This window comes from Macrobrachium nipponense, chromosome 1 (genome assembly GCF_015104395.2).
Source record: "Macrobrachium nipponense isolate FS-2020 chromosome 1, ASM1510439v2, whole genome shotgun sequence".
Taxonomy (NCBI): domain Eukaryota; kingdom Metazoa; phylum Arthropoda; class Malacostraca; order Decapoda; family Palaemonidae; genus Macrobrachium; species Macrobrachium nipponense.
The window spans coordinates 1,274,000-1,299,600 of record NC_087200.1 but is presented as its reverse complement, the minus strand read 5'-3'; the positions used below and the strand labels follow the sequence as shown (position 1 = coordinate 1,299,600).

The 25,601-nt window shown below is 41.5% G+C and overlaps 1 protein-coding gene across 2 annotated transcripts in view; it reads right to left on the bottom strand.

The window, feature by feature from the left end:
- LOC135219093 (NAD(P)H pyrophosphatase NUDT13, mitochondrial-like) overlaps nt 1-25,601 on the bottom strand; it is a 261,858-nt gene that overhangs the window by 130,640 nt on the left and 105,617 nt on the right. For both annotated transcript variants that reach the window (XM_064255528.1, XM_064255529.1), the window contains one exon: nt 1,712-1,797. In XM_064255528.1, coding sequence (XP_064111598.1) covers nt 1,712-1,797 — 86 coding nt within the window. The remainder of the gene's footprint in view (nt 1-1,711; nt 1,798-25,601) is intronic.

The window sequence follows — 25,601 nt, the reverse complement described above, 5'->3', positions numbered from 1 at the left end:
CTTGCTGCTTGCCTTCGTCATCTTGGGAGCCATTGTCCCTTTAGTATTTGGGTAATAGTAATGTATAAGCACTATCACTACGGGAAACAAACAACACGTGCGCAAATCACTAAACAAATTTGAGAGCGTATCACGGACAGATGCGTTCAATCTTAACACCAGCGAGATAGTGAAAGAGTTATGGTTTAAAACGGGTCAAGGGATGCGTGGGAGGAAGTCACGTGACCCTCGTTAAGTTTTGGCCGAAAAAAATGCGTTCGCCAGCAAGGATAGTGAAAGAGTTATGGTTTAAAAAACGGGTCAAGGGATGCGTGGGAGGAAGTCACGTGACCCTCGTTAAGTTTTGGCCGAAAAAAATGCGTTCGCAGATCCCACGCTCATCCGATGTCCGATGTAAACAAAGCAGGCGGCCTCCCATGATAGAAATTCGCGCATTCGTATTCCAAGTGAAATTCGTATTCCAGAATGAGGGCGTCACTTCGTAAGTTAAAAAATTCGTATACTAATCGGTTCGTAACCCAAAGTATTACTGTAATTGGTGAATACACAGTGTTGCACATGAAAAAAGTAAATTAGTGATAATTTTAGAGATACGGCCCTAAGAAAAATTGCAAATTAGTAGTGAAATTTTCCCTATGGACATGTTTTCAAGACGTCGTTCCGGCTTACGACGAATTTTTCGGTTACGACGCGTCTTAAGAACGGAACCCCCATCGTAACCCGGGGACCGCCTGTATATATATATAGTATATAAAACGTTATTCATATATAGTTTATATATATATATATATAGTATATATATATATATATATATATATATATATATATATATATATATAGATATATATATCAAGGAGAAAAGGCAATTCTCAAAATTTTCTTATTGCAAAATTTGGAGATTTTACAAGGTCCCAATGACACAATAATAAGAAAAGTCAACTTGGTAAAATATATTTATGCATCAATAATGAGTGCAAATGTTTAAAAAAAAACTCCTTGGGGCTAAAGCAGTTGACGTTTCTTCACAGAAACAAGGGGACATTGATGTCTGCCATCCATACCTAGCTAGGTGATTGTTTTTTTCCTGAAGTATGTCTAAAGGACCTACTGACTGCAATTTTGGGCTATAATAAACTGACTGGATTAGTTCAAAACAAAGCCTAATTACACAGAAAACTTTCTCACATTCCATTTAATTAGTATGTAAAGCAATTAACCCTGAAATAACTTCATGTTTCAGTCTTCACAGAACATATTATTAACTCAACGTCACTATTATTATGCATATCAAATGAAATGACATCCTTAAAGTATTGCTACACTTAGCATACTGATACACGTACTGGACGCTGTAACAGGTACCAGGGTATGTGTCATTAGGTATATAAACTACTTTCATTCTCATAACTTCACTGTTAACACCTCGCTTTGAAGCATTTGTCCAAAAGAAATATGTGACAAGGTGAACATACTGTTGGACTAGGCAGGATTCACACCATATAAAATTTTGTTGAATTAATGACTTAGTGATTGAATGAACAGAGGAGAAACAAAGTGTGTTTCTTTCATGGCCAGAAAATGAACTTTTTGACAAAAATTTGACCATTCTACTGGCAGTTTTTGCTATTAAAATGGGAAAATCTTGATGAAATGTGCTAACTTTGAAGTTTTGGAGAACTCTATATAGCAAACAAGGATGATGAAACTATACCTGTACACTGTATCTTGGAATACCATCATCAAAGATATCAACAAGAACACTGGAACTTATAACATCTGGGTAATACTGCTTTAATTCTGAAAAATAAAAGTTTACATTATAACAAATATTAAAATTAATATAACATAAAATATTTTTTCCCACATAAGCTGAAAATCTGCATCTTCAAATACTTGAATGTTACTACTGAGAATGCAAAGTTTTTCTAAATGTATGACAGAAGCAACTAACATTCAACTAGCATTTCATATGTGCAAAATTTTGCCATTCTAAACCGTAAAAAAGATATATACAATGAAAAGAGATGACAACAATGGCCCACATCAGGGTATTACAGTCCTTGATTACTTGGGCCTACTTTATTCTCAACACAAAATTCCCATGATATTTAACAAAGGGGGGATTAAAAAAAATACTGAAAAAACTAAGAAATGATGGATTACATGTAGAGGAGATTGCACGTAAATTAGTCAGTAACCATATTTTACACAGAAAATTGTAGTTGAATTAACTAATGCCATTTGTCAAAGTATGTATGAATTAAATAAGGATATATTTTTTTTGCATAGTTCCCCTAATGCCAATTTCTACATTAGTTCTGGGCTAAGTGAAAATTTTTTCTCCTACAATGATCTGGAATTATAATCAGATTCATTAATAATGTGTTGGTACTTATTTTGAAAATAAATTTGTTCAGTCATATGTTAGTCAGATATATTTATGCTTAAAAGCATAGCAATATGATTTTCTTGGAGATTATATGCAATCTGTTCATTTGTGATATTTCCAGATTGAGTTGACTGAAATTAAGTAATGTCTACGCTCTTGCGTGTGAGTGTGTGTGTATGCTAGAACTTTCAAGAACTGGAGGTTATCACATAAGCAGAAGCTCATGGCTGGAAGACCAAGCAAGACAGATGGTTACTCAAGACAAAGGTAAGGCAAGTCTCAAGTCCCAAGTCACCTCAAGAACACAAAAAGGATACAGTGGTTTCAGTTCTATAAAATTCATCAAACCCACAATGGTCCCATGGCATTTAAACATATATAAGCGCTCACAAGAAAGATGAAAAGAAAGTTCGATGACATCGAGGTTTCATCTATCTATCAAGACAAGATCACAGGAACAGAAAGCTCGGTGCCCTCAAATTTTCCTTTCACATTTCTTGTAAGCACTTGTGTAAGTTCAACAAGACTATTTTTGTATTTTACTTCAGGAGAGGAGCCATTCTAAGGGGCAATTCCACTTCCACTTCCACGAGTACAATCTCCAGAAGTTATTGTTACCTCCAGGATTACACAATACTCAGGTGTTATGAATAAACTTACAATTTCATATATACTTCATGTTTTAATTACACCAAGTAATTCAATGGCAGATTCAAGGGGGGTGGGGGCAACTGGACACATGCTCCACTCCCAGGGATATGAAAAATGTAAAAAAATTTCTTTCAATAAAGCATTATTAGAAGCAAAAATTTGTTTATGGTAGTTAATGATTATTTGAACAACAGCAAAAAAATAACAACTACTACTACTATATGTATATATGTGCATACATATATAAATATTGATATATATGTATCATGGGTGTGTGTACATGTTACATATAGTATATTAGTATAAACCTAAGTGGACCATGAAGGATTTCTAGATCTGCCACTGCCAGGTATACAGCCATTGGCCACTGACACTAAATACTCACCTCAAACATTGTGACAGCATTCATAGACAAATTTCCTAATATACTGAACAAATCTCACAGCACATTTTATAGCTCCTCACATACTAGCAATCACTGAAACTTCATATACTATTACATACTTAAATACTTTCTATATGACCCAGCCCACAAGGAAGAATAGCTGAGGAAAAAGAAAAAAAACACACACACATATACCTCGTTTGTCGAACAAAATACTCGTACTTGCAACTGACCACTTATCTTATTTATACTTGTATTCGATGGACTACTGTGTCCTACAAGAAAAACTGTATAAACATGTTTTTCCCTTTAAATATACGTATGATTTAATGATAATTATTATATTCAACAAAATAAATAAAAATGCAAAACATTTCAGTATAAAATTTAGCATAAAAGATGTACAAAATCATATGTCACTGCAGTGACGTCGCACACAGCTGACTTGAGACAGAATGTGGGAGCATTGATATAAGAGGAGAGAAGAAGAAAAAATATTAATGTATGTAGGGGAAACAACCGAGTGGACTAGCTGATCCAGTCTTGCCCACTTGTTGATCCACCCTCTGAAAAAGTACTTTTGCTTACTTCGAAAGGAGAGTAGAGGTCTCGAGGTGTTGCTCCCACCACCGATGACTCATGAATGGTGCCCATCTCCGTGTCAGGACGTGTTAAAGTACTTTTTTGGAGGGTGGATCAACAAGCGGGCAAGACTGGATCAGCTGGCTGTTTCCCCTATGCAAAAGAATAACAATTCACATAAAAAAGGGAACTTCACAATAAATCTATCATAATAAAAAATGAAAACAATCATATCCAATACAGGAACAAAAATATATATATAAAAAAAATCTTAATTTAGTGTAATGAACTTTTTATATTTGTTTCTATTCAGCTGTCACCTTTGTAAGGAACTTTTTATTTATTCTTTGTATTGTAGTCTTTTTATATTTTTACTGTAGATTTGTAGATTCTCTGGATACTCTCAGGACTCTTTTAGTAATTCTTTTTAAAGTCTCAGGATGCTTAGAAAAAAACAACAAATTTTTCTTCATTCACACAAAATAAAATATACACTGTTAAATATACAAATTTAGTTTGTCTTGAGGATAGAGGCCAAGTGTTGATGTTTGAAACCTTTCTTCCCCACAGCTGGTGAGGCTCTCAACCTCAACATCTGGATGTTCTGTTTCTTCTCTGCTTCTCAGTAAACATCCTCCAAAGAGATGTCTCCTCCTGAAACTAAGCCAGTCTTTCCCTATTGCCACCTCTGTAACTTCTTCATTGGTTGATGATGTCCATTGTCACACCCTGTTTGGGCATGATTAATTCAACACCTCCTTTGCTGGGGCGTGAATAATGACGTCACTGGAAGTTTATTTTGACAGAGTTATCATAGAGTTGTGAATGTATTTATTTAATTGCCATCAGTACGATAAACACTGCCCTTGTTTAAGTTATTGGTGAGGAGGGAAGGAGAGGAGGCAGTAAAATCTTTACTATATGTACCTAAAAGCAGTACCAATTCACATAAAAAAAATGAAATGCTATTTCACAATAAATTTAACATGATGATAAAACACAAAAACAATCAAATGCAATACAGTAATAAAATTTTTCTTAAAAAGTCTTACTTGAGCCAGTGTTCAGTGTGCTGAAATACGGTAGAGAGCAGAAGTGAGGGAAGGGATGGTAGTGGCTTACGGGTAGGAGACGGGTCTTCTTCCCACTGACTTAACCGTTGGGATGGGATGATTATTCGCCAGTTTCTTTAACTTGCACTTCATTTGCCTGAATCACTTCTTTTTGTTAAGGTAAAATACCTATCAAGTGACTGTAGCTTTTTACAATTTTTTAGCACTGTAAAAGTAACTCTGCTCCAAAATAAACACACTGGCGCCATGTTCAGCTTCTGCATGCCTTCGGTTGCTTGTTTAAACGACTTCCTTGTGAAAAGTTATTTCATCTTTCATTCCTTTTTTTACCTTGCATTCTTTATGTATCACATATTTGTTTACAAAATCCTCACATTTATTTAAAATTCTGCTGTTTGCCAACAGTAAGTTGATGTGTTGTGGCATAATTAATCTCTTTCTTGGACTTAAAGATCCAATGTAAACAAGTCAACAATCATACACAATGATTTACTAATTCTAAAATATTAATATTGATTAATACTGTACTATTAGTAAGTTTAATAAGATTAAAGGATATCACATCATAATCATTCTCTCTCTCTCTCTCTCTCTCTCTCTCTCTCTCTCTCTCTCTCTCTCTCTCTCTCTCTCTCTCTCAGACACAGTCAGGCACGCGCTATCGATTCCTTTGATTATCCTTGTAAAATGTGAATAAAATTGATTTTGTTGTCAACCTTTGCCTATGTGACCCATTTCGGTTTCATCAAAGGGTTCCTGTCTCTCTTCCCTCCATCCCAGCCAGCCACGCACCATTTTCACCAAACAGTTCGTAAACTGTACACAGAAACAAATTTTTTTGAAAATATTACTTCATATAATGTACTGTTTCATTACTTTACACTCTTAATTTAACTTTTGAACACATTAATAATAGAAAAAAATTTGAAAGGGGGACTTTTGTATTGACGCTCTATGGTTTCATACAGTTTTGTAGCTTAAATGTCATGGAACACAATGCTACCAAAAAATTATGGGTAGGGCTATCAATATGAAAATAACAAGCAAAAGATTAAGAATATTAATCTCTCTCTCTTATCTTCATGTAGTTAGGTGTTGCTCACGTGATCACTTGTGACGTCATCGTGATGATAACGAACCCTCGATAGAAGTCTCATGGAGGAAAAAGAATATTAAGACTTCATTATTGTAACTATCATTATCACCATCACCCTTTCATATCCTAGCGTAAAGTGGAAAACTTTATGTGGAAAAAAGTTTCTTAGATATAGATATACGATATTATTATGGAGGAAGTTCATTTATCCCATTGATTTTGCTTTCCTATGATCAGTCTTCCTATATTCCTCTCATAATTCCTTTTTATTATATATTACAATTTTCTCCATAATTCTTATATCATTAAAATCCTTAAATCATTGGCTTGAAGATGTTAGTGATGAAATTTGGAAACACTCCTTTTCTGCAGGTAAAACTGAGGTGTAATGAAAGTTACATTTTTGAAAGACAGGTTGGAACATACATCCTGCCTATGTGAACTCTCGAGCGTGACAGAGTTTCCAGCCCTGTGATTGGCATATCAACAGCCAATGAGGAGCATTGTAAGGGACAAGCCTAGACATAGATGCACGGCTGATATGAATCTATTATACAATGTTCCCCCATATTCGCAGGGGATGCGGAGAGAGAGAGAGAGAGAGAGAGAGAGAGAGAGAGAGAGAGAGAGAGAGAGAGAGAGAGAGAGAGAGAGAGAGAGAGCGGTGAATGGCAAGAACATATATCTGACCATCAAGAGTGAAATTATGAATTATTTCTGAATTTCTGAGACAGAGAGAATAATGGGGGAGAGAGAGAGAGAGAGAGAGAGAGAGAGAGAGAGAAGAGAGGAAAAGGACGAGAGAGAGAGAGAGAGAGAGAGAGAGAGAGAGAGAGAGAGAGAGAGAGAGAGAGAATAACTCCTAAACTCCAACTACTTCCCCTCCACCAATAGTATATCAAAATGATATTTTAATGATAAAATAAGGTTTCACATATACATACCAAACAATTACATTAGCTGTACGCTTTCTTACCTGGCAGTCGAAAATTCAAATTCCTGGCAGCGGTAGCAGCGCTGCCCTTATTTGTGTAGGTGATACAGATCCCGCCCACTTTCGGGAATACCTGGTACTGCTGAGCTTTAGACTTCAATTCGCTGAGCCGCAACACCCATCTGTGGGGAGGAGGGAGGGCTCTGATTATGTAATTGTTTGGTAAGTATATGTGAAACCTTATTTTATCATTAAAATATCATTTTCACATAAGTGACTTACCAAACAATTACATTAGCTGACTCCAAATTACCCGGAAGGTGGGTATATGGACAGCTTTATGAACAAAACAACAGTCATGTGCTCACATTATATATAATGTCTGCAGTACCTTACCTTGTGAGAGAGCAGCTACAGGTAGATACTGCCTCTGGTCGGCGCTCTCATCACATGTAGGAGACGTGGCAGTAAAGGCCAGGGTCGTCCCTACTAATGGTGGGATTTTTGCAATCATGGAAGTTCACCGATGATTGACAAAAACAACAATAATTTGCCCTTGCCCTGGGCAAAAAGACCAGATAAAAAACCATACAAAACCATCACCTACACTAAAAACCATATGGTACCCTTAACCAGATATAAGAACTGGTGGGTACTTCAGGTACATGTACCCCCAGGCTTCCCACAAACTCAAAAAACCTCAAATTCAAGGCGAGGAGATAGTAGAGGGAAAAAACCGAGTCCCCCTATGCTTCCTCTCCCAACACCATTCCCGCTACTGACAACGGTCCCAATCTAAAGCAGTTTTCGTAAGTAGTTTCTACCTCCTTCAAATAGTGCGATGCAAACACCGATTTCGACCTCCAGAATGTAGTTTGATTCTATCTGAAAGCCAATGACGTTGCTACTGCACGAATCTCATGCGTCTTCACTTTCAGCACCCTAAGAGCATGTTCCTGAGTTTGGGCATGTGCTTCTCAGATCAAACTCCTCAGGAAAAAGGACATTGCATTCTTTGAAAGAGGCCGAGACGGGCCTTTCACCGAGCACCAGAGTCGGTTCGACTCTCCTCTCACAGTTTCTGTCCTAGTCAGTTAGTGTCTGATGGCTCTCACCGGACACAAAGTACGTTCCTCATCTTCCAACCCAACTAAGTCTATTAGGTTCTTTATCTTGAAAGAACGGGGCCAAGGATTCAAAGGATCCTCATTTTTAGCAAGAAAGTCTGTTACATAAGAGCAAACTTCATTGCCCTGCGCAAAACCCACTTCCTTACTCATCGCCTGCAACTCGCTTACTCTTCCCACTGTGGCTAAGGCGACTAGGAATAGTGTCTTCCTAGTTACGTCCTTCAAGGTTGCAAAATTCAACGGTTCGAATTGGGGGCCGTTGAGCCACCTTAAAACTACATCCAAGTTCCATTCCACTTCTTCAGGCTTGAAAATCTTGAAGGAACTAAAGGATCTGATCAGGTCACTGATGTCCTGATTTGACAAAATGTCGAGGCCTCTATGCTTGAAAACCGATGAAAGCATGGCCCTATATCCTTTAAAAGTTGAAGTGGCCAACTTCTTGGTGTCCCTCAGAAATAACAAAAATTCTGCAATTTCTGTTATAGATGTCTCAGAAGAAGAGATGCTATGTCGTCTGCACCATGACCTAAAAACTCTCCACTTGGACTGGTAGAGCTTGGCAGAAGAGCTTCTTCTGCAGCTAGCAATAGCCTATGGCGCCCTTCACGAAAACCCTTTTGCTCTGACCAGGTTCCTGACAGTCTGAATCCTGTCAGGGCCAGAGCGGACAACCCTTGGTGATATCGGTTGAAATGGGGTTGTCTGAGAAGCGATGGATTTTGTGGAAGTAGTCTGGGAAAATCCACCAGCAGATTGAGAAGGTCCGGGAACCACTCTTTCCTGGGCCAGAATGGCGCTACTAGGGTCATTGTCACATTCTGGTGCGATTGAAGCTTGTTTAAGACATCTCTTATCATCCCGAAGGGAGGAGAAGCATAAACGTCCAGTCCTGTCCAATCTAGCAGCATCGCATCTGTTCTCCACGCTAGTGGTTCTGGAATCAGAGAACAGAAAATGGAAAGGCGATTGTTCCTCGATGTGGCGAACAGGTCTTCCCCAAAGCTTCCAGAGGTCCTGACACACTCTCTCGTTCAGAGTCCATTCTGTTGGTAACACCTGATTTACCCAACTCCGTTCGTCTGCAAGTACGTTCATTCTCCCTTGCACGAATCTTGGAAATAGGGTGATCCTCTTCTCGTTCATCCAGGTGAGGAGATCTTCGGCTATCTTGTTGAGAGAGAACAAGTGGGTCCCTCCCTGCTTCCGTACATATGACAACGCTGTGGTGTTGTCCGAGTAGACCGCTACGTTTCTTCCGGTGACTAAGTGGTCAAACGCTTGTAGCCCTAAGAGGATGGCCTTCAATTCCTTCCCATTGATGTGCAAGGTCTTTTCTCATTCTGTCCATAGACCTGACACTCTCTTGTTTGTCTCCTAGGAGGGCTCCCCATCTCCGCTGTCTGAGGCGTCTGAGAAGAACTGCAGGTCGGGGTTCGACACGACTAGGGAGATTCCTTCTTGTAATCTTTCCCTCGAATGCCACCAACCAAGATCCATCTTTATCTCTTCTGTCAGGGGGAAAACTAGTGAGTCTGACTGTGTCTTCAGAGACGAATTTGCTTTCAGGAAGAACTGAAGTGGCCTCATGTGTAGGCGTCCTAACCTGACAAAACTCTCCACTGAAGCCAGGATCAAGAGTAGGCTCATCCGTTCGAGCGCTGAGCAGGACGGGAGAACCAGAAATTGCTGGACTGTCGACAGGCAGGACTCTATCCTCTTCGGGGAGAGAAAAACCCGAAAAGCTAGAGAGTCTAGTATCATCCCTAAATAGAGAATCCTCTGAGTTGGAATCACCTGGGACTTCTCCGTGTTTACTATGATACCCATTTGTTGTGTCAAAGTAAGTGTCTTCTCCAAGTCCTTCACACACTGACGCCTGGATCTGGCTCTCAGGAGCCAGTCGTCTAAGTAAAAAGCTGTGTTGATCCCCATCAAATGCAGCCACTTTCCCAGAGGAGCGAGAATCCGAGTAAATACTTGAGGGGCGGTTGACAGACCGAAGCAGAGGGCTCTGAACTGGAGGACTCTCTTCTTGAAGACAAATCTCAGGAACTTCCTGGAGTTCTGATGGATGGGGACATGGAAGTATGCATCCTTCATGTCGAGAGATACCATCCAGTCACCCGGTTGGATGGCTGACATTACCGATCAACTGGTTTCCATTCAGAATTTCGTCTTCCGGACGAAGAGGTTCAGAGCGCTTACGTCCAACACAGGTCTCCATCCCCCTGATGCCTTAGGGACTACGAAGAGCCTGTTGTAAAACCCTAAGGAGTTCGTGTCTGTTACTTCCTCTATGGCCTCTTTGTTGATGAGCTCTTCTACTTCTTAATTACCCACTGTTCTGCTCCTCTTCGACTCCATTCCTCCCAGTAGTCGTGGAGTCTTGCCCCCACGGGTGTGTGAAGGACCTTCCAATCATTTCTCTGTCTTAAAAGAAGGTTTCTTGGTAAACTTGGAGGTGGTTCGTAGATTAGTTCTTGGTCTCTGCTGCCACCTCGACTTACCTCCTCGAAAGGGATGTTTTTGTAGAGGAGAAGCTTTGGCTCCTGTCGCTGGAGGTTCCTTAGGTCTTCTCGCTGACTGAAAAAGATCATCGGTGGACTTTTTCTCGAGGTCCGACAGCACATGCTTGATGGTTTCTTCTGGAAACAGGTGAGATTTACTCAGGGGGGAGAACAACAAAGCCGATTTTTGGTTCGTGGTTACTCCTCGAGATGTGAAGGAGCACCACCGTTCTCTCTTCTTTAGTACTCCCATAGTGAATAGGGCGGCCAATTCCCCTGAACCGTCTCTCACTGCCCTGTCCGCACAGGACAACACATTGAGCCAGTCGGCAGAAAAATCCTCATCCAGAGACTGGCAATCTTCAATTTTCCTGGCTAATGCTGCAATAGTCCAATCCAGAAAACTGAAGACTTCGATCAACTTGTATAAGTTCTTCACCAGGTGATCTAACTCGGGTGAAGAGAACAACACTTTCACAGCCGAGAACGCTGCTCTTCTGTGAGAGTCTACAAGACCGGAGAAGTCTCCTTGGGAGGAGGCAGAAACTCCCAAAGAAGGAACTTCTCCTGTCGCATAAAACCTGTAGGTTTTATTCTGCAGCTTCGACGGAGGAAAGGCGAACGAAGCCTTGCCTGACTCCCTCTTCTTAGCAAGCCACTCTTCTACTTCCTTCAGTGCTTTCTTCGAGGACTGAGAAAGAACTAGTTTCGATAACCCCGAAGGCGCTGATCTCCTATCCTTCACAAACATCGACGGAGGTGAAGAAGGCGAAGCTGGTTGAAAAAAGTCCGGATAAGTCTGTAAAAGAAACCTTAACAGACTAGAATAAGCAGAAGAGGGCTTCAAATCCTGGTCTTGAGTTTCCTCTTCCGACAGGACGGCCGTACCCCATCTTCCTCTTCCGTCTGGCTCGTTGTCTTCTTCAAAAAGACCATCAATTCTTGAAGTTGATGTTTAAAGGGACCCAAAGTGGAATCCTCTAGCAAGGATTCCACTTGCATCATCCTTTGCATCATCCTTAGGCGAAGACGAAGTCGTGGCTGTCGTATGGTTCTTCTTCGAAAACGAACGACAGGGAGTTGAAACAACACGAGACGTATGAGGCGAACGAGTTGAAGCAGCTCGAGGCGAATGAGGCGAATGAGTCGAAACAGCTCGAGGCGAATGAGTCGAAACAGCTCGAGACGAATGAGGCGAACGAGTCAAAACAGCTCGAGACGAATGAGGCGAACGAGTCGAAACTCCTATCGATACACAGCAAGTCAAGTCAGTCTCGCAAGCGCGCGAGCGCTGTAACGCACGTGAGCGTCTGACTTCGTCCGAAGTTACGCTATCCGAAGAGGACTGATGATCTTTCCGGAAAAACTGGTCTGGTGCGAAACTGCAGGAAGGTTGTGGACTCCAGTGCTCCTTGGATTTCTAAATAGGCGGCAACATCCCTCTCGTACGCTGGGCATGTCTCTTCAAAGGACACGACACTAAATCCCTCCACACTTTTGCCTCGATACAGGAGAGACTAACAAGGAAATGGTGTTGGGATCGGAAACATGGGATACCTGGTTTGGAGTAATTGGTACTGAAGTTGGAGGACTATCAATAGGTGAAATATTCGATAAAAGTGGAGAAGATAGTGACGGTTTGTTTGCCTCTAAAGGCACGGGAGTTGTCTCTACTCTAGTTTCACTACCCGCTCTAAGAGCTGCTTTCCTTTTCCTATCTTTGTCCATCTTATCCAAATGAGCTTGAAAAGTCTTCCAACCTTGTTCATCTAAACTACGGCACTCATCACAAGTTAATTCCTTGCTACAGCACTGACCCCTATTATTTAACACATTTGGAATGCGGATCGTAACATAGTTTAGCTAATCTAGTTTTGCAGCCACTGCTGCAAAACCTAACTGAAGAAGAACTAGCTTCAGGCATCTTCGTAATAACTTGTTAATAACTAGGCAGCTAACTGATGAAGCAAAAAAGCCAACCAAGAAATTGTACATCAGCAAAAAGAAAAAATCCACAATGGCGACGAAAGTCGACTGCAACAACAAACCACCGGTGTTACCCCGTGGCCGGCAGAAAACGAATTGAAGTCTAAAGCTCAGCAGTACCAGGTATTCCCGAAAGTGGGCGGGATCTGTATCACCTATACAAACAATGGCAGCGCTGCTACCGCCGCCAGGAATTTTAATTTTCGACTGCCAGGTATGAAAGCGTACAGCTAATGTAATTGTTTGGTAAGTCACTTATGTGAAACTGTCATTTATTCCCTGCCCTCCTTTCTCAAAGTGGACAAAAAGACTGGGAATTGTTATTTCTTATATTATTATTAATATTTGAAAATTAGTTATATTCTGATTAATCAACCGATATCACATGTTTAACATACAAATAGAAAACAAATTATAGCTAGAAGTGTTCACGATCTGTCGGTGATAAGATTAGCGTGAGAATAGTAAGATAAAGCATCTACTAAGTTAGTTTTTCAAGTGAATTATTGAAAATTCCAACAGGATGGCAGTGAGCACCAACTGTGGAAGGCAATGGAGAAATCTCGCATGCCTTGCAGATGTGCAAAAGGATGACACAGCAGGAAAGGGAACTGGCATTTCTCATCTATGAGATCAATAACAGCCCTAACCAAAAAGATGCTAAAGTATTCATAAATATATATTGGAAGGATATGATCCTTCAAACTGGAACAAGTCAGCAGAAAATATTATGAAAATAATTGAAGGAGAACCAAATAAAATTCAAGTGGTCAAGAGACTTATAAAGAAAATTTACATCAAACAACATATTCCAACAAAGAAAATGAATAAGGTGAACATTGTGAATATACTAATTGATCCAATAGAAAAACGAATGCCTAAAGCATGCAAACTGTGTAAGGTGTGGTATAGCATTGTAAATCCACAAAACCTGATCAGGAAATGTTATGCAAGCCACATAACCACGCATCCTCAATGCGCATAAGTCCAGCAAAATACAAGTAAGGATACAAGAGTATTTTGCTCAACATGTCTATCAAGAATAGATAATGTTATTAAATTGAGACAATGCGCAAATAGTAGAGGATGAAGATGAGGAAAAGGAAGAAGAGGAAAACAGAAAAGAATAAAATAAAACTGAATGACAGAAAAAAATAATGAAAATAAAGAACAGGACTAGAGTATGGAGAGATACTCATAGATACTACGTACATATGAGGAAATACAGCAGCATACATATGATGAAATAAATTACAACACGACAACACAAAATAAAATCCCGAAGAGGCTTTGCCTAGATCTTCATACCGATGGGAAAGAGCAAGAAAAAAAAAAGAAAGAAAGACACAGTCTGCACCCTTTTGGAGAAGGAATTGCAGATTCGGTGAAAGATGTTACTACAAACATTACATTCCGAGGTATGTCACAATTATGAGATTTATGGTAAATGTGCATACCTAGATGGCTATGAGTATGAATGCAGAGATCTACATCCAAAAATAGGCAAAAACTTAAAAGATGGGAAAGGGTGTAAGTTCAACAAAAAATGTAAATATATGCACTCTGTAGCCATGAATCAAAATCAATTAAATAATAAAGAAAGGAACAAAGAACATGAGGTGAAGGAAAAAAACAAGCCATCACTGTGCTATGGAATGTCAGCATCGGGAATGTAAGCATCAGCTCCCAGATACAATGCAAGGAACAAGCGCTGTATATATGAAGCCAGGGGATGGTGCAGATACGGAGATCAGTGCAGATCCATACACAAAATGAATAATTATGAAGAAGGAAGATAAAATATATTGGAAAAGTTGGATTTTTAATGTCAGAATTTCTGGAAATGATTTAAAGAACATACCAGAACAGGGAAGAGACATGGAAAAATCCTTATTTCTAGGATCAACCTGTGTCGCCCGGTGAAAAATCCCTGTAGCTCATTTTTCAAGTATAAATACTTCTAGATATACCAGAGAAAAAGCTAGCATGTTATGCTGAAGTTACTACCCTCAGCGCAATCACCCTGAAGGGTGTTGGTATAAGTAAAGGGGCGTTGTGGAAACCACAATACACAGGGTCTTCGCCACTTAGAAGATTCCTTCCCAAAATCCCCTTCCGCGGTGGGAGCCGCTACAACGAAACCCACCGACAACTCCTCTCGCCACTACTACTAATACCCACACGCTCTTCTCATTCCTGTACTAGAGATTATGTGTGATCCACGCTCTTTCGTTGCTCCAGGATTTTTCCCCATATTCTCTTGTTGATGGCTTCACAAGGTTCTTCTGCTTCCAAGTTGAGTACCCCATTTTTGTTTTCATATAGCATTTAGTTGAGAATGATATAATTTTACTGCCTCAGCCCCTCAAAGATGTGTTGTGGGTGCCGCCGGCTGAGCGGCCATTTTGGGTAGTCGGTGCAGCGCAAGGGAATTTCACACACCAATCTATTGAGATATAAACAGTCAGTTTTGTGGTTCTTAAATGACGTACTTAAATTGGCTTCAGACTCAAATAATGAATCATGCTCCTTCTCAACTCTATTGAGAAAGACACTGTTTCTAGTAGCACTGGCATCAGGAGCTAGAATATCTGAACTATCAGCTCTCTCCAGAAACCCAGGCCATGTCGAGTTCCTCCCGTCAGGGGAAGTCCTTCTCTCACCGGACAGGCAGTTTTTAGCCAAAAACGAGGACCCACAAAATAGGTGGACTCCTTGGAAAATCCTTCCCCTTACGGAAGATAGTTCTTTATGTCCTGTCTATACTCTTAGAACCTTCCTAACCAGGACTTCTCAAATAACTTCAAGCCCTCTGTTTGTTAGAGAGAAAGGTGGTACAATCACCTTAAAAGGCATCAGGCAACAAATTCTTTATTTCATTAAACAAGCCAATCTGGACTCAATTCCACATGTCCATGACATCCGGGCAGTTGCCACGTCTATTAATTACTTTCAAAATATGAACTTTGAGGACCTGAAGAAATACACGGGTTGGAAATCTCCAGCAGTTTTTAAACGCCACTATTTGAAGAACCTACAGGCCCTTAAATTCCCAACTGTGGCGGCAGGAAGCATAATCCTCCCCGAAGATCGGGGTTGACATCCTACCTTTCCTTTCTGTTTTTCTTTCCCTTTCACTCTCTCCTACCTACATGACTCGCTCGTACTCCCCACCATCCTCTTCTCCGGGCCGGGTTAGACCTGTTCATCCCGCCACCGGAGCTTATATATATTGTAAATAGTTACTTGATAGTGCCTTATTGGCCATACCAATTGTGTCTTGCTTAACTTCCAGTTTATTTGACTTCACAGTCTTATATTATAATGCATATTATATTATGATGTTAGTTTTAAGTAGATTAAGGCTTAATTAGTTCATAAGTAATTCTATTTTTATACAACTTTAGTAGTAAATAATTTCTATTTAATCTTACTTTGGGTTTTATTAACCTCCTTTTGGAAACATATCTGTTAAGCTTGGATATAATTCTCTGTTATGTTTTCACCGGCTGACACAGGTCGATCCCAGAAAAGGGATTTTGACGAAGGAAAAATCTATTTCTGGGGGAAGACCTGTGTCGCCCGGTGAACCCAACCCTTTATTATTTTTTTACATTCCCTACCCTGGTTAATCCAAGCAAAAAAGGACTACTCCAGGAATGAGAAGAGTGTGTGGGTACTAGTAGTAGTGGCGAGAGGAGTTGTCGATGGGTTTCGTTGTAGCGGCTCGCACCGCGGAAGGGGATTTTGGGAAGGAATCTTCTAAGTAGCGAAGGCCCTGTGTATTGTGGTTTCCACAACGCCCCTTTACTTATACCGACACCCTTCAGGGTGATCGCTCTGAGTGTAGTAACTTCAGCATAACATGCTAGCTTTTTCTCTGGTATATCTAGAAGTATTTATACTTGAAAAATGAGCTACAGGGATTTTTCACCGGGCGACACAGGTCTTCCCCAAGAAATAGATTTTTCCTTCGTCAAAATCCCTTTATTAATCTTATTAAATGATGGGGATAACACGCAAACCATCATAGTGATGAATGCACAGGGTTTAGTTACGAGTAACTCAAAAAGAAAAAGTTCTTAGAATAACTAACCCAAACTGAAAAAAAATAGATAGTATAATGAATATAAGTGAAACCTGGTATTCCCAAGAGACTGGTAATGATGATCAGATAAAGGGGTTCCAAACTTATAGATCACGATAAAAAAAAAATAGGAATCAAGGGGGAACCATGATATATGGGAGAGATAAATCAAGGAAAAATATATCAGAAATATGGTAACTCAGAATGTGAATTAATATCAGTAGTATTTGAATCTGAAAAATTAATTAACATCGTAATATATAGACCACCTATTAGTACTAACAAGTTTGACACAATAATAGAAAAACTGGATGATATATGTAGAAATCACAAAGACTGGACTATACTCCTATCCAGAGACTTAACTTTCCTTTCGTAGATTGGAAAGAACAAATAGGAGATTGTGGTTGTATTCATACATATAAAAAAGACAGTAATAGTGGTGCAGAAGATGAGAGGCAATTCGAAAAACTATTAGATATGCTACTAGAACACAACATTCAACAAAAAATCACCTGCCAACAAGAAAGGAAAATACTTTAGACCTAGTATTTGTGAACAAGGTAAACTATGTTAAAGAAATAATAGTTTATAATGCGAGTATTTCAGACCATAATGTCACATAATTAACAGCCTCTTCCAAAGCTTGTCCCAAAGGATATGGAAAATACGATTTCTATAGCAATATAAAATGGTCAGAAATAAATGAAGAATTAAACAAAGAATGGGATAACATATTCGCAAGTAATGATATACGGTAAATACGGATATATTATATAAAATACTTGAGAAATAGTGGTTAAATATATACTTAAGAAGAAAAGTAAACATCAGTCATGCATACCAAGAGACATAAGGATCTTGTTCCAGAAAATCAGAAAGTGGAAATAAAGTCTTGCAAAAGAAAAGAATGCATGGAAAGTGATGGAACTGAAAAGTAAGATAGAAAATGCAGAACAAAAGATTATACAATCAAAAGAAAATGAAAAACCAGATGTGGAGGAAAAAAAAACCCCTAGTAAATATCAAGCAAAACCCCAAACTATTGTACTTAATGCAAAAAAGATGAAGAAAAGAAGAATAGAAATAGGCCCTCTACGAATTGAAGGGAGATTAGCGAATGAAAAAAAGGAAATATGCAATATATTGGCAGAACGATATAAGAGAGAATTTACCCCTAGAATTGATAATGAAGATAATGATACAGAAATAAGGGATGAAAATAGTAAATATTTTCAGACATAGACATTAATGAAGCCGATATTGTGCAAGCTATTAATGAAATTAAAATGGATCAGCAGCTGAACCAGATGGTGTCCCTGCCATTTTGTTAAAGAAAGTAGTTCATGCTATCGCAAAGCCGCTTGCAATATTATTAAGGCAAAGAGTAGATACAGGCAAGATTTATGATGAGCATAAATTAGCATATATTACCCCTACTTTCAAAAGTGGATCAAGACTAGAGGCGAGTAATTATAGGCATGTGAGTCTAACATCACATATTATGAAAGTGTTTGAAAGGGTAATGAAAAAAAATATTATGAAACATTCAATAAAAAATAATTTGTTTAATATAGGACAACATGGTTTTGTACCCGGAAAAAGTACATAAACCCAACTGTTAGTCCGTACATAAACCCAACTGTTAGTCCACTGTAAGAACATATATAAAAATAAATGGAAAAGAAAGAGATGTGATTTATCTAGATTTTGCAAAAGCTTTTGACAAAGTAGACCATAATATATTAGCGAAGAAAATTAGAAAACATAATATAGTGGACAAAGTAGGAAGATGAATAAAGGGATTTTGACGTAAGGAAAAATCTATTTCTGGGCGATTGGTTCGTGTCGCCAGCGAAATCCCACCCTACCCATCCCAACACTCAAGATTGTCTGCTAACTTCAGGATGGCCACCAGAGGCGCAGCAGTCGGCAGCATGGGATGGAGTAGTAGTAGTTGCTGCCCACTCTGTGGGTCGGCTCCCCTCTAGTGGGGGTTTTGTAGTGGGAGATTTCTATTGGCAAGTGGTTCGTGGTAGTGGTCTCACTCGCCATAGTGTTCATACCGACACCCTCTTGGAGGGTGAGCGAGTCAGTAGTACTGACCTTTTCTTTATTTTATTTATTCTCTGGTATGTGTTAGTACATTTACCTTAGAAATAATGGATTAAAGGATATTTCGCTGGCGACACGAACCAATCGCCCAGAAATAGATTTTTCCTTACGTCAAAATCCCTTTTCTGGGCTCAGTTCGTGTCGCTGCGCGAAATCGTACCAGAGAAATAGCACAAGATTGTAAAGAACAAATAAAACAGACAAAAAAAGGTCTCAATAAAAGATAAAATAAAATGAGAAATATAATTGCTAATAAATATACATATACACAATGATACAGAATAGAAATATTACTTAAAATTAACTTAAGGTTAATAATATTTCTTAAAATTAACTTAAATTTAACATATATATACAGGGCTTACATGGAATATATGTTGAGCTTAACATCTGTGTATAGTTAATATGTACAAAGTAATTAAAGCAATTATAATAATAAATTGAATAGAACAAACTTCGACAATAATATAATAAAGAAATGTATATGACTTAGTATACAAAACCCGTAACCATTGTAAATAAGATGTGTCACCCTAGCATAAAATAAGGGAACCACATCAAAGAGATCATTATATACAATCATTGTGAGTGACCCTAGCAAAAAAATAAGGGGCACCCACTGTACCATCATAAGAGCAGCTAAGACTCAAGGTAAACGTAGATGAACATGGCAGGTATAGACAAACTGTTGGGTGAGATAGGTAGAAAGGAGAACTGGATCTTCTACTAAAGATTAAGCAGAGTCGGGGGAAACTATGTTACCCGCCGCAACTGCTGAAAATTTCAGAGCTTCCAAGGACTTTAAGTAATGACGCTTAAATACTGTCGGCGATTTCCATCCAGTATACTTTTTTAAAATCATCGAAATTCATGTGTTGGAAATAGTTAATTGAGGTGGCAACTGCCCTGACATCATGTGCTTTAGGGAAGGAATCAGGGTTGGCTTGCTTAATAAAGTACAGGATTTGTTGCCTGATACCTTTAGTAGATAAAGTACCACCTTTTTCTCTCATAAAGAGGGGACCCGAAGAGGATGAGGATGTCCTGGACAGAAAGCTCGTAAGGTCGATACTGGACAAAGAGAAACATCTTGTGGAAGGGGTACAACCTTCCATGGTTCCCACCTCATCAAAGGATCCTCATTCTTTGCTATAAAACTACGTTCCGGAGAAAGTAGAACTTCCCCTTGTGTGGGAAGAAATTCTATATGATTGGGATCTCTGGATAACGCCGACAGTTCTGAAATTCTAGCTCCTGAAGCCAAGCTTAACAAAAATAGATGTCTGTTTCTTAAGAGCATTATAAATGAACATGTCGTATTATCTGTTTCTGAAGCCAGCTTTAGAACATCATTTAAGAACCACGACACTGACGTAGGCCTCACTGAAGGTCTAAGTCTAGCACAAGCCTTGGGAATAGACGAGAAGTAAGAGTCTGTCAAGTCTATGCTGAACCCGAGTTGAAAAAATCTTTTTCAAGGCCGACTTGTTTGTCGTAATAGTGCTAGCTGCTAAGCCTTTTTCAAATAAAGATCTGAAAAAGGATATAGCTGAATTGATTGTCATGATTCTAATATCTGATTCTCTCAGGAAGGTTGCCAACTTTTTGACTGCAGCATCATACTGTCTCAAAGTTGAATCTCTCTTATCAGATTCCAAGAAAAGAATATTTCGAGGATCAATATTCGCGTCTCTTTTAGCCGCGAACTTCATGAAGTCCATAAAGTTAGGGTTTTGAGAATTCCTGAGGAAGCGAACACAGTCTTCGTTTGTACTAACTGGGAGAGCCTGGGATTGGGAATTCGAAGAGGACGAAGACCCAGTTCCAGAATGAGAGGGTACCAATTGCTCTTCGGCCAGTCTGGGGCTACTAGAGCTACTTGACCCTTGAACGTTCTGAGTTTGTTCAGTACCTTCAGGAGAAGATTCACTGGAGGAAAGACATAAATCTTCTCCCAGTTTTTTCCAGTCTATGGACAGGGCGTCCGTGGCATAGGCCAGAGGGTCCAGGTTGGGGGCCACATAACATGGGAGTTTGTGGTTCGCTTGGGATGCGAATAGATCCACTTGTAGACCTGGAACCCTCCGGAGAATCCATTGGAACGAACTGTTGTCCAGTGACCATTCGACTCCAGAGGAACTGATCGGGATAGAGCATCTGCTATGACGTTTCTCACTCCAGCTATATGGGTGGAGGAGAGGTGCCAACTGAACTTGTCCGCCAGGGAGAAGATGGCTACCATGACATGATTCAGATGTCGTGACTTGGAGCCTCCCCTGTTTACACAATGGACTACCACTGCGCTGTCTAAAACTAGCTTTATGTGGGAGTTCTTTGGCGGACGTAACCTTTTTAGAGTCAAGAACACTGCCATTGCTTCCAGTACATTTATGTGAAGCTGACGGAACTGGGTGACCAGGTTCCTTGAACCTTCTTGAACTGAGAATATCCTCCCCAGCCGCTTAATGAAGCGTCCGTGTGGATGGTAATCCCCGGAGGAGGAAACTGAAGGGGTACTGATATTGACAGGTTTTCTTGACTTTTACCCAAGGGCGTAGACGATTCCGCAGAATCTGTGGGACTGATGATAATTTGTCCCTGGACCTGACATTTGCTCGTGAGCGCCAGATTCTGGTTAGGTCTTTCAGTTTGGCTTTCATCAAGATGTGTCACTGATGCAAATTGGAGTGAACCCAGAATCCTTTCCTGGGTTCTCCTTGAAGCAAGTTTGTGTCCTAGAAATTGCTTTACTGACTTCGCTATTTCTTTTCTCTTGGCTGATGGAATCGACAGAGTATGGGAGGATAGATTCCATTGAATGCCCAGCCACTGAAAGTTTGACTCCTGGAGTGAGTCTTGATTTTGTCCTGTTTATCTTGAACCCTAGATATTCCAGGAAACTGGATTAACCTTTCAGTGTTGCTTTGCGACATTCCTCGACTGTTGGAGCCCAAATTAACCAATCGTCGAGATACGCTACTACCATGATCCCTTGCGACCTTAGTTGTTGGACGACCACTTCCGCCAACTTCGTGAACACCCTGGGTGCCACGTTCAGACCGAAGGGAACTACCTTGAAGGAGAATGCTTGATCTCCTATCTTGAAGCCCAGATAAGGGCGAAAGTGTCTTGCAATAGGGATATGATAGTATGCGTCTGTAAGATCGATAGAGGTGGTGACTGGCCCCACAAGGGGAAGAAGGTCCGCACCTGCGAGATGGTGAGCATCTTGAACTTGTCGCAGCGAATGGCCAAGTTTAAACGGGACAAGTCTAAGATTACCCTTCTTTTTTGTGAGCCTTTCTTTGGAACGCTGAACAAGCGCCCTTGAAACTTAATCTGTTGACTCTCGCTATTGCTCCTTTCTGAAGGAGGTCCTCCGCATACTCCGTCAATTCTTTTGATGGAAGTTGAAGGAAAGGTCTGGGTGGGGGCGGATTCGCAACCCAACTCCAACCCAGGCCTTTCGACACAATACTTTGTGCCCATTTGCTGAATCCCCACCGGTGGCGGAAGAAAAACAGCCTCCCTCCTACCTGGAAGTTCTCATTGTTGCTGGTAACCTCCGCGGCCTCCCCGGAAGTGTTTTCCTCTATTAAGGGACCTTCCTGATCCTCTCTGACGAAAGGATCGCTTACCTCTGCCTCCCCTACCCGAGCGGTCATACTGCTGAAAGGCCTGGCCTTCGAACACTTGGTTGAAGGCTGGGGAGACAGCGTAAGAGGTGGAAGGTTGAGGCTGGGGGGAAATCACATAGATAGGCTGTGATTGAGCCTTGGAGGTAGAGGGTTGGGCCGCCTGCACCAACGGAACAGCCGAAACAGGCTGGGCGAAGCGTTGTTGTTTCTTTTGGTAAGGCTGGAAACGTCTGGGTTTCCTTTGAGCCTTACCCCTCACTGCTTGGTCTTGGCGTCTCTTTGCAGTGAGACCCCAACGATCCTGGTTAATGGCTTTGGTTAAGCCTTGTAGCTTCCGCCTGGACCTCCTTTACCAAATTGCATCGGGGAAGAGGTCTGCTCCCCAGATGTTTGATGAAAGCAACTTATTCGGTTCATGCCGAATAGTTGCTTCTTGGAGGACATGCTTCCGACAATTCGTTCTGGCTGTGGCGAACTCAAACATGTCAGACTGAACCGTTTGTGTCAGTGACTTGGTGAGAAGCTTAAAGAGTGGCTCGGAACCGTAAGCAATGGTAGCCACTTCCGTCATGGCCATGGTGTTAATAGACCTGGCTAGCCTAGACTTGGCCTCAAACTCCGCCTGAATGAGGCTGTCCGGAAGTCTAGGCAGCTTCTCACCAAAACTGATCCATAGCACAGTCTGGTTTGAGTTTGCCCGCCGAAAAAGTGTTGGGCAGGTCTTCCCACAATTCTCCGGTTGAGGGAAGCAAAGGAGATGTGGGGTCCGCTTCCTTTAGCTGTGGTAACGACTCCCCCTTCTGGGCCGCTGGGATAGTGACCGTAGCGATTTTGGTAAGGAAGGGGAGTTCCCTCTTCCATTGTGAAAATGGTGAAGGGACTCTTAAAAGGTTGAATCTTCGTGTTTGAACAATCCATGTCCTCTAAGCACCTGAGCCATTCTCTTTGAGCCTGGTCACGTGAATAGAGGACTGTCTCTTTAGGGACCTTGTCATCTCGCGTCATGGCTAGCGTCCCCCCCCCCCCCAGTGAGTCTGGCGTAGCCAATGAACGGTGGCTGTAGACCCTCCGGGTAGAACTCGAAGTCCTCAATCCTTCGAGTACCACACTCCGGAATTGAAATAAGCCCGTCCTGGAAGGGGGCGTATGACGCCACCCTCCAGGGGTTATTCATAGAGAACGGAGGCAGAGAGTCATGAGGTGGAAGCTGAGCCATACCTGTGCCGAAAGGTGGGGGAGTAGCTAGAGGAGCCTGGCTAAGTTCGGCGATGATGTTATCCTGGGAGGTGATCCTGTCGGACAACCGGGAGAACATCTGCTCCATACTGTTTTTGAGAGAACCGACCAAATCCCCCATGTGTTTGTAACAGACCAGCATTGGGATCCAAAGCCGGAGCTGCTGCGGAGGTGGTTGGGTAACTCTGAACAGGTACCAAGGGGAGAGGAGAAACGGCTGACTCCGCCGGAGTATGTGATCTCTCCTTGGAAGACCTACTCCTTGAGGATTTGGAGCCGGACCCAGAAGCTCTAGACCTCTCTGCTCCGGGGTTCGTAGCCGGAGACTTGCGAGATGTTGACGCTGACGAAGTCTTTTTGGACGACGACGACGTCTTGCTTAGGGTTTTCACAACCGTCTGTCCTTTGACCTTAGGTCTTACGGAAGCATCAGGAGAAGTATAAAGGAGCTCAGCTCCTGTAAAGCCTTGGAAGGAAGCTGGAGAGTTAGCAGGAGTAGAAGACCCAGTGGCGCCCAAGGGAAGCCCTTGGGCGTCCAACGTACTACCTCGACCAACAGGTCGTCAAACACCTACCATTGGTTCAATATTCAGATCCAGTGTCGCGACTTCCGACGAGATGTCTTGGCCTGGTTCACTCAACGAAGCGGCGAGCTGTTGCTGAATCGCCGCCATAGTCGGGGCTGCCTCTGCCGGGTCGACGTAACCCCGTTGACTTGCCGCCGGGGAAGATTAGGACAGCCAACCTCTTCTCAAGAATGTAGGGCTGTCCCTTGGCGGCGTTCTTGCCAAAACCGCCGACCCAAGCCCGCAGGGTTGCCAGGGCGGTGTCTCTAACAGCGGGAGCCTGGAAGAGAGGGTATTTGTTAGTTTTAAGTTTAAACTTAAGATTAAAACTTAAGTAATAGGCTTAGTCTAAAAACATAGGGGATGCGAGATCCCATATAAAACAAGCTTAAGTTTAAAATAAGAGATTAAAATTAAACTTAAGAACTATAACCTTGTAGGGATTAGCGAACGGAGTTGGGAATACTTACCCCGTCTAAGACTGGCTCACCAGATTGTAGCAAATAGTGCAGGTCTCGTGGAACCAGACTTGAAGATTCCCGTGCGGAGTCGCGCATGGAGCATGGGATCTGCAGACTTCATGCCCACAGGGGTCCTGGAGCATGGCATTGCATCCTGGATGCTCACAGTTGGTGGTCTGTAAGTGAAAAGATACATGAGCATCGTAAAAGATATCACTTACAGGCTAGAGGCTAAAAGAACTCCGCTGCATGCCGGAGCGCGAAAAAATTTTGGGCATAACCCCTCCCTTACCCGCCTAATAGTCTAAAGAACCCCGGAGAGATCCGGTGTGAGTAGGTAACGGAGGGATTTGGCTTAAGGTAGCTTAAATTAAACTTACTATAGTTTAAATAAAATACTAAACACTTAAACCTAAAGCCATAGAACGTACCGGAATAAATCCGGTGCGCGGCGGTGTTTGTGTCGCGATATCAGCGCGACGGGGTGGTTAGGAAAGACCAACTGTACGCCTGCAGTCCGCCCGCCAGGGTGAACTAGCACCTTTCCACGTGGATGCCGGAGCTCCGGTAAATTAAAGAGCACCAGTAAGCCGGGAAAGGGCGAGAGGGCGAAACAGACTCGAGCTAGCAACGGAGCGACGGAGTAACGACGGAGGGGGGAAGGCCAGTCCCCCCCCCTTAGTCATCCGAACGCGCCGTGAAGCCGGAGAACGGTCGGGTCCAGTCTGGGTCTGTCCAGCCCCCCCTACTCCCTCCGCCTAA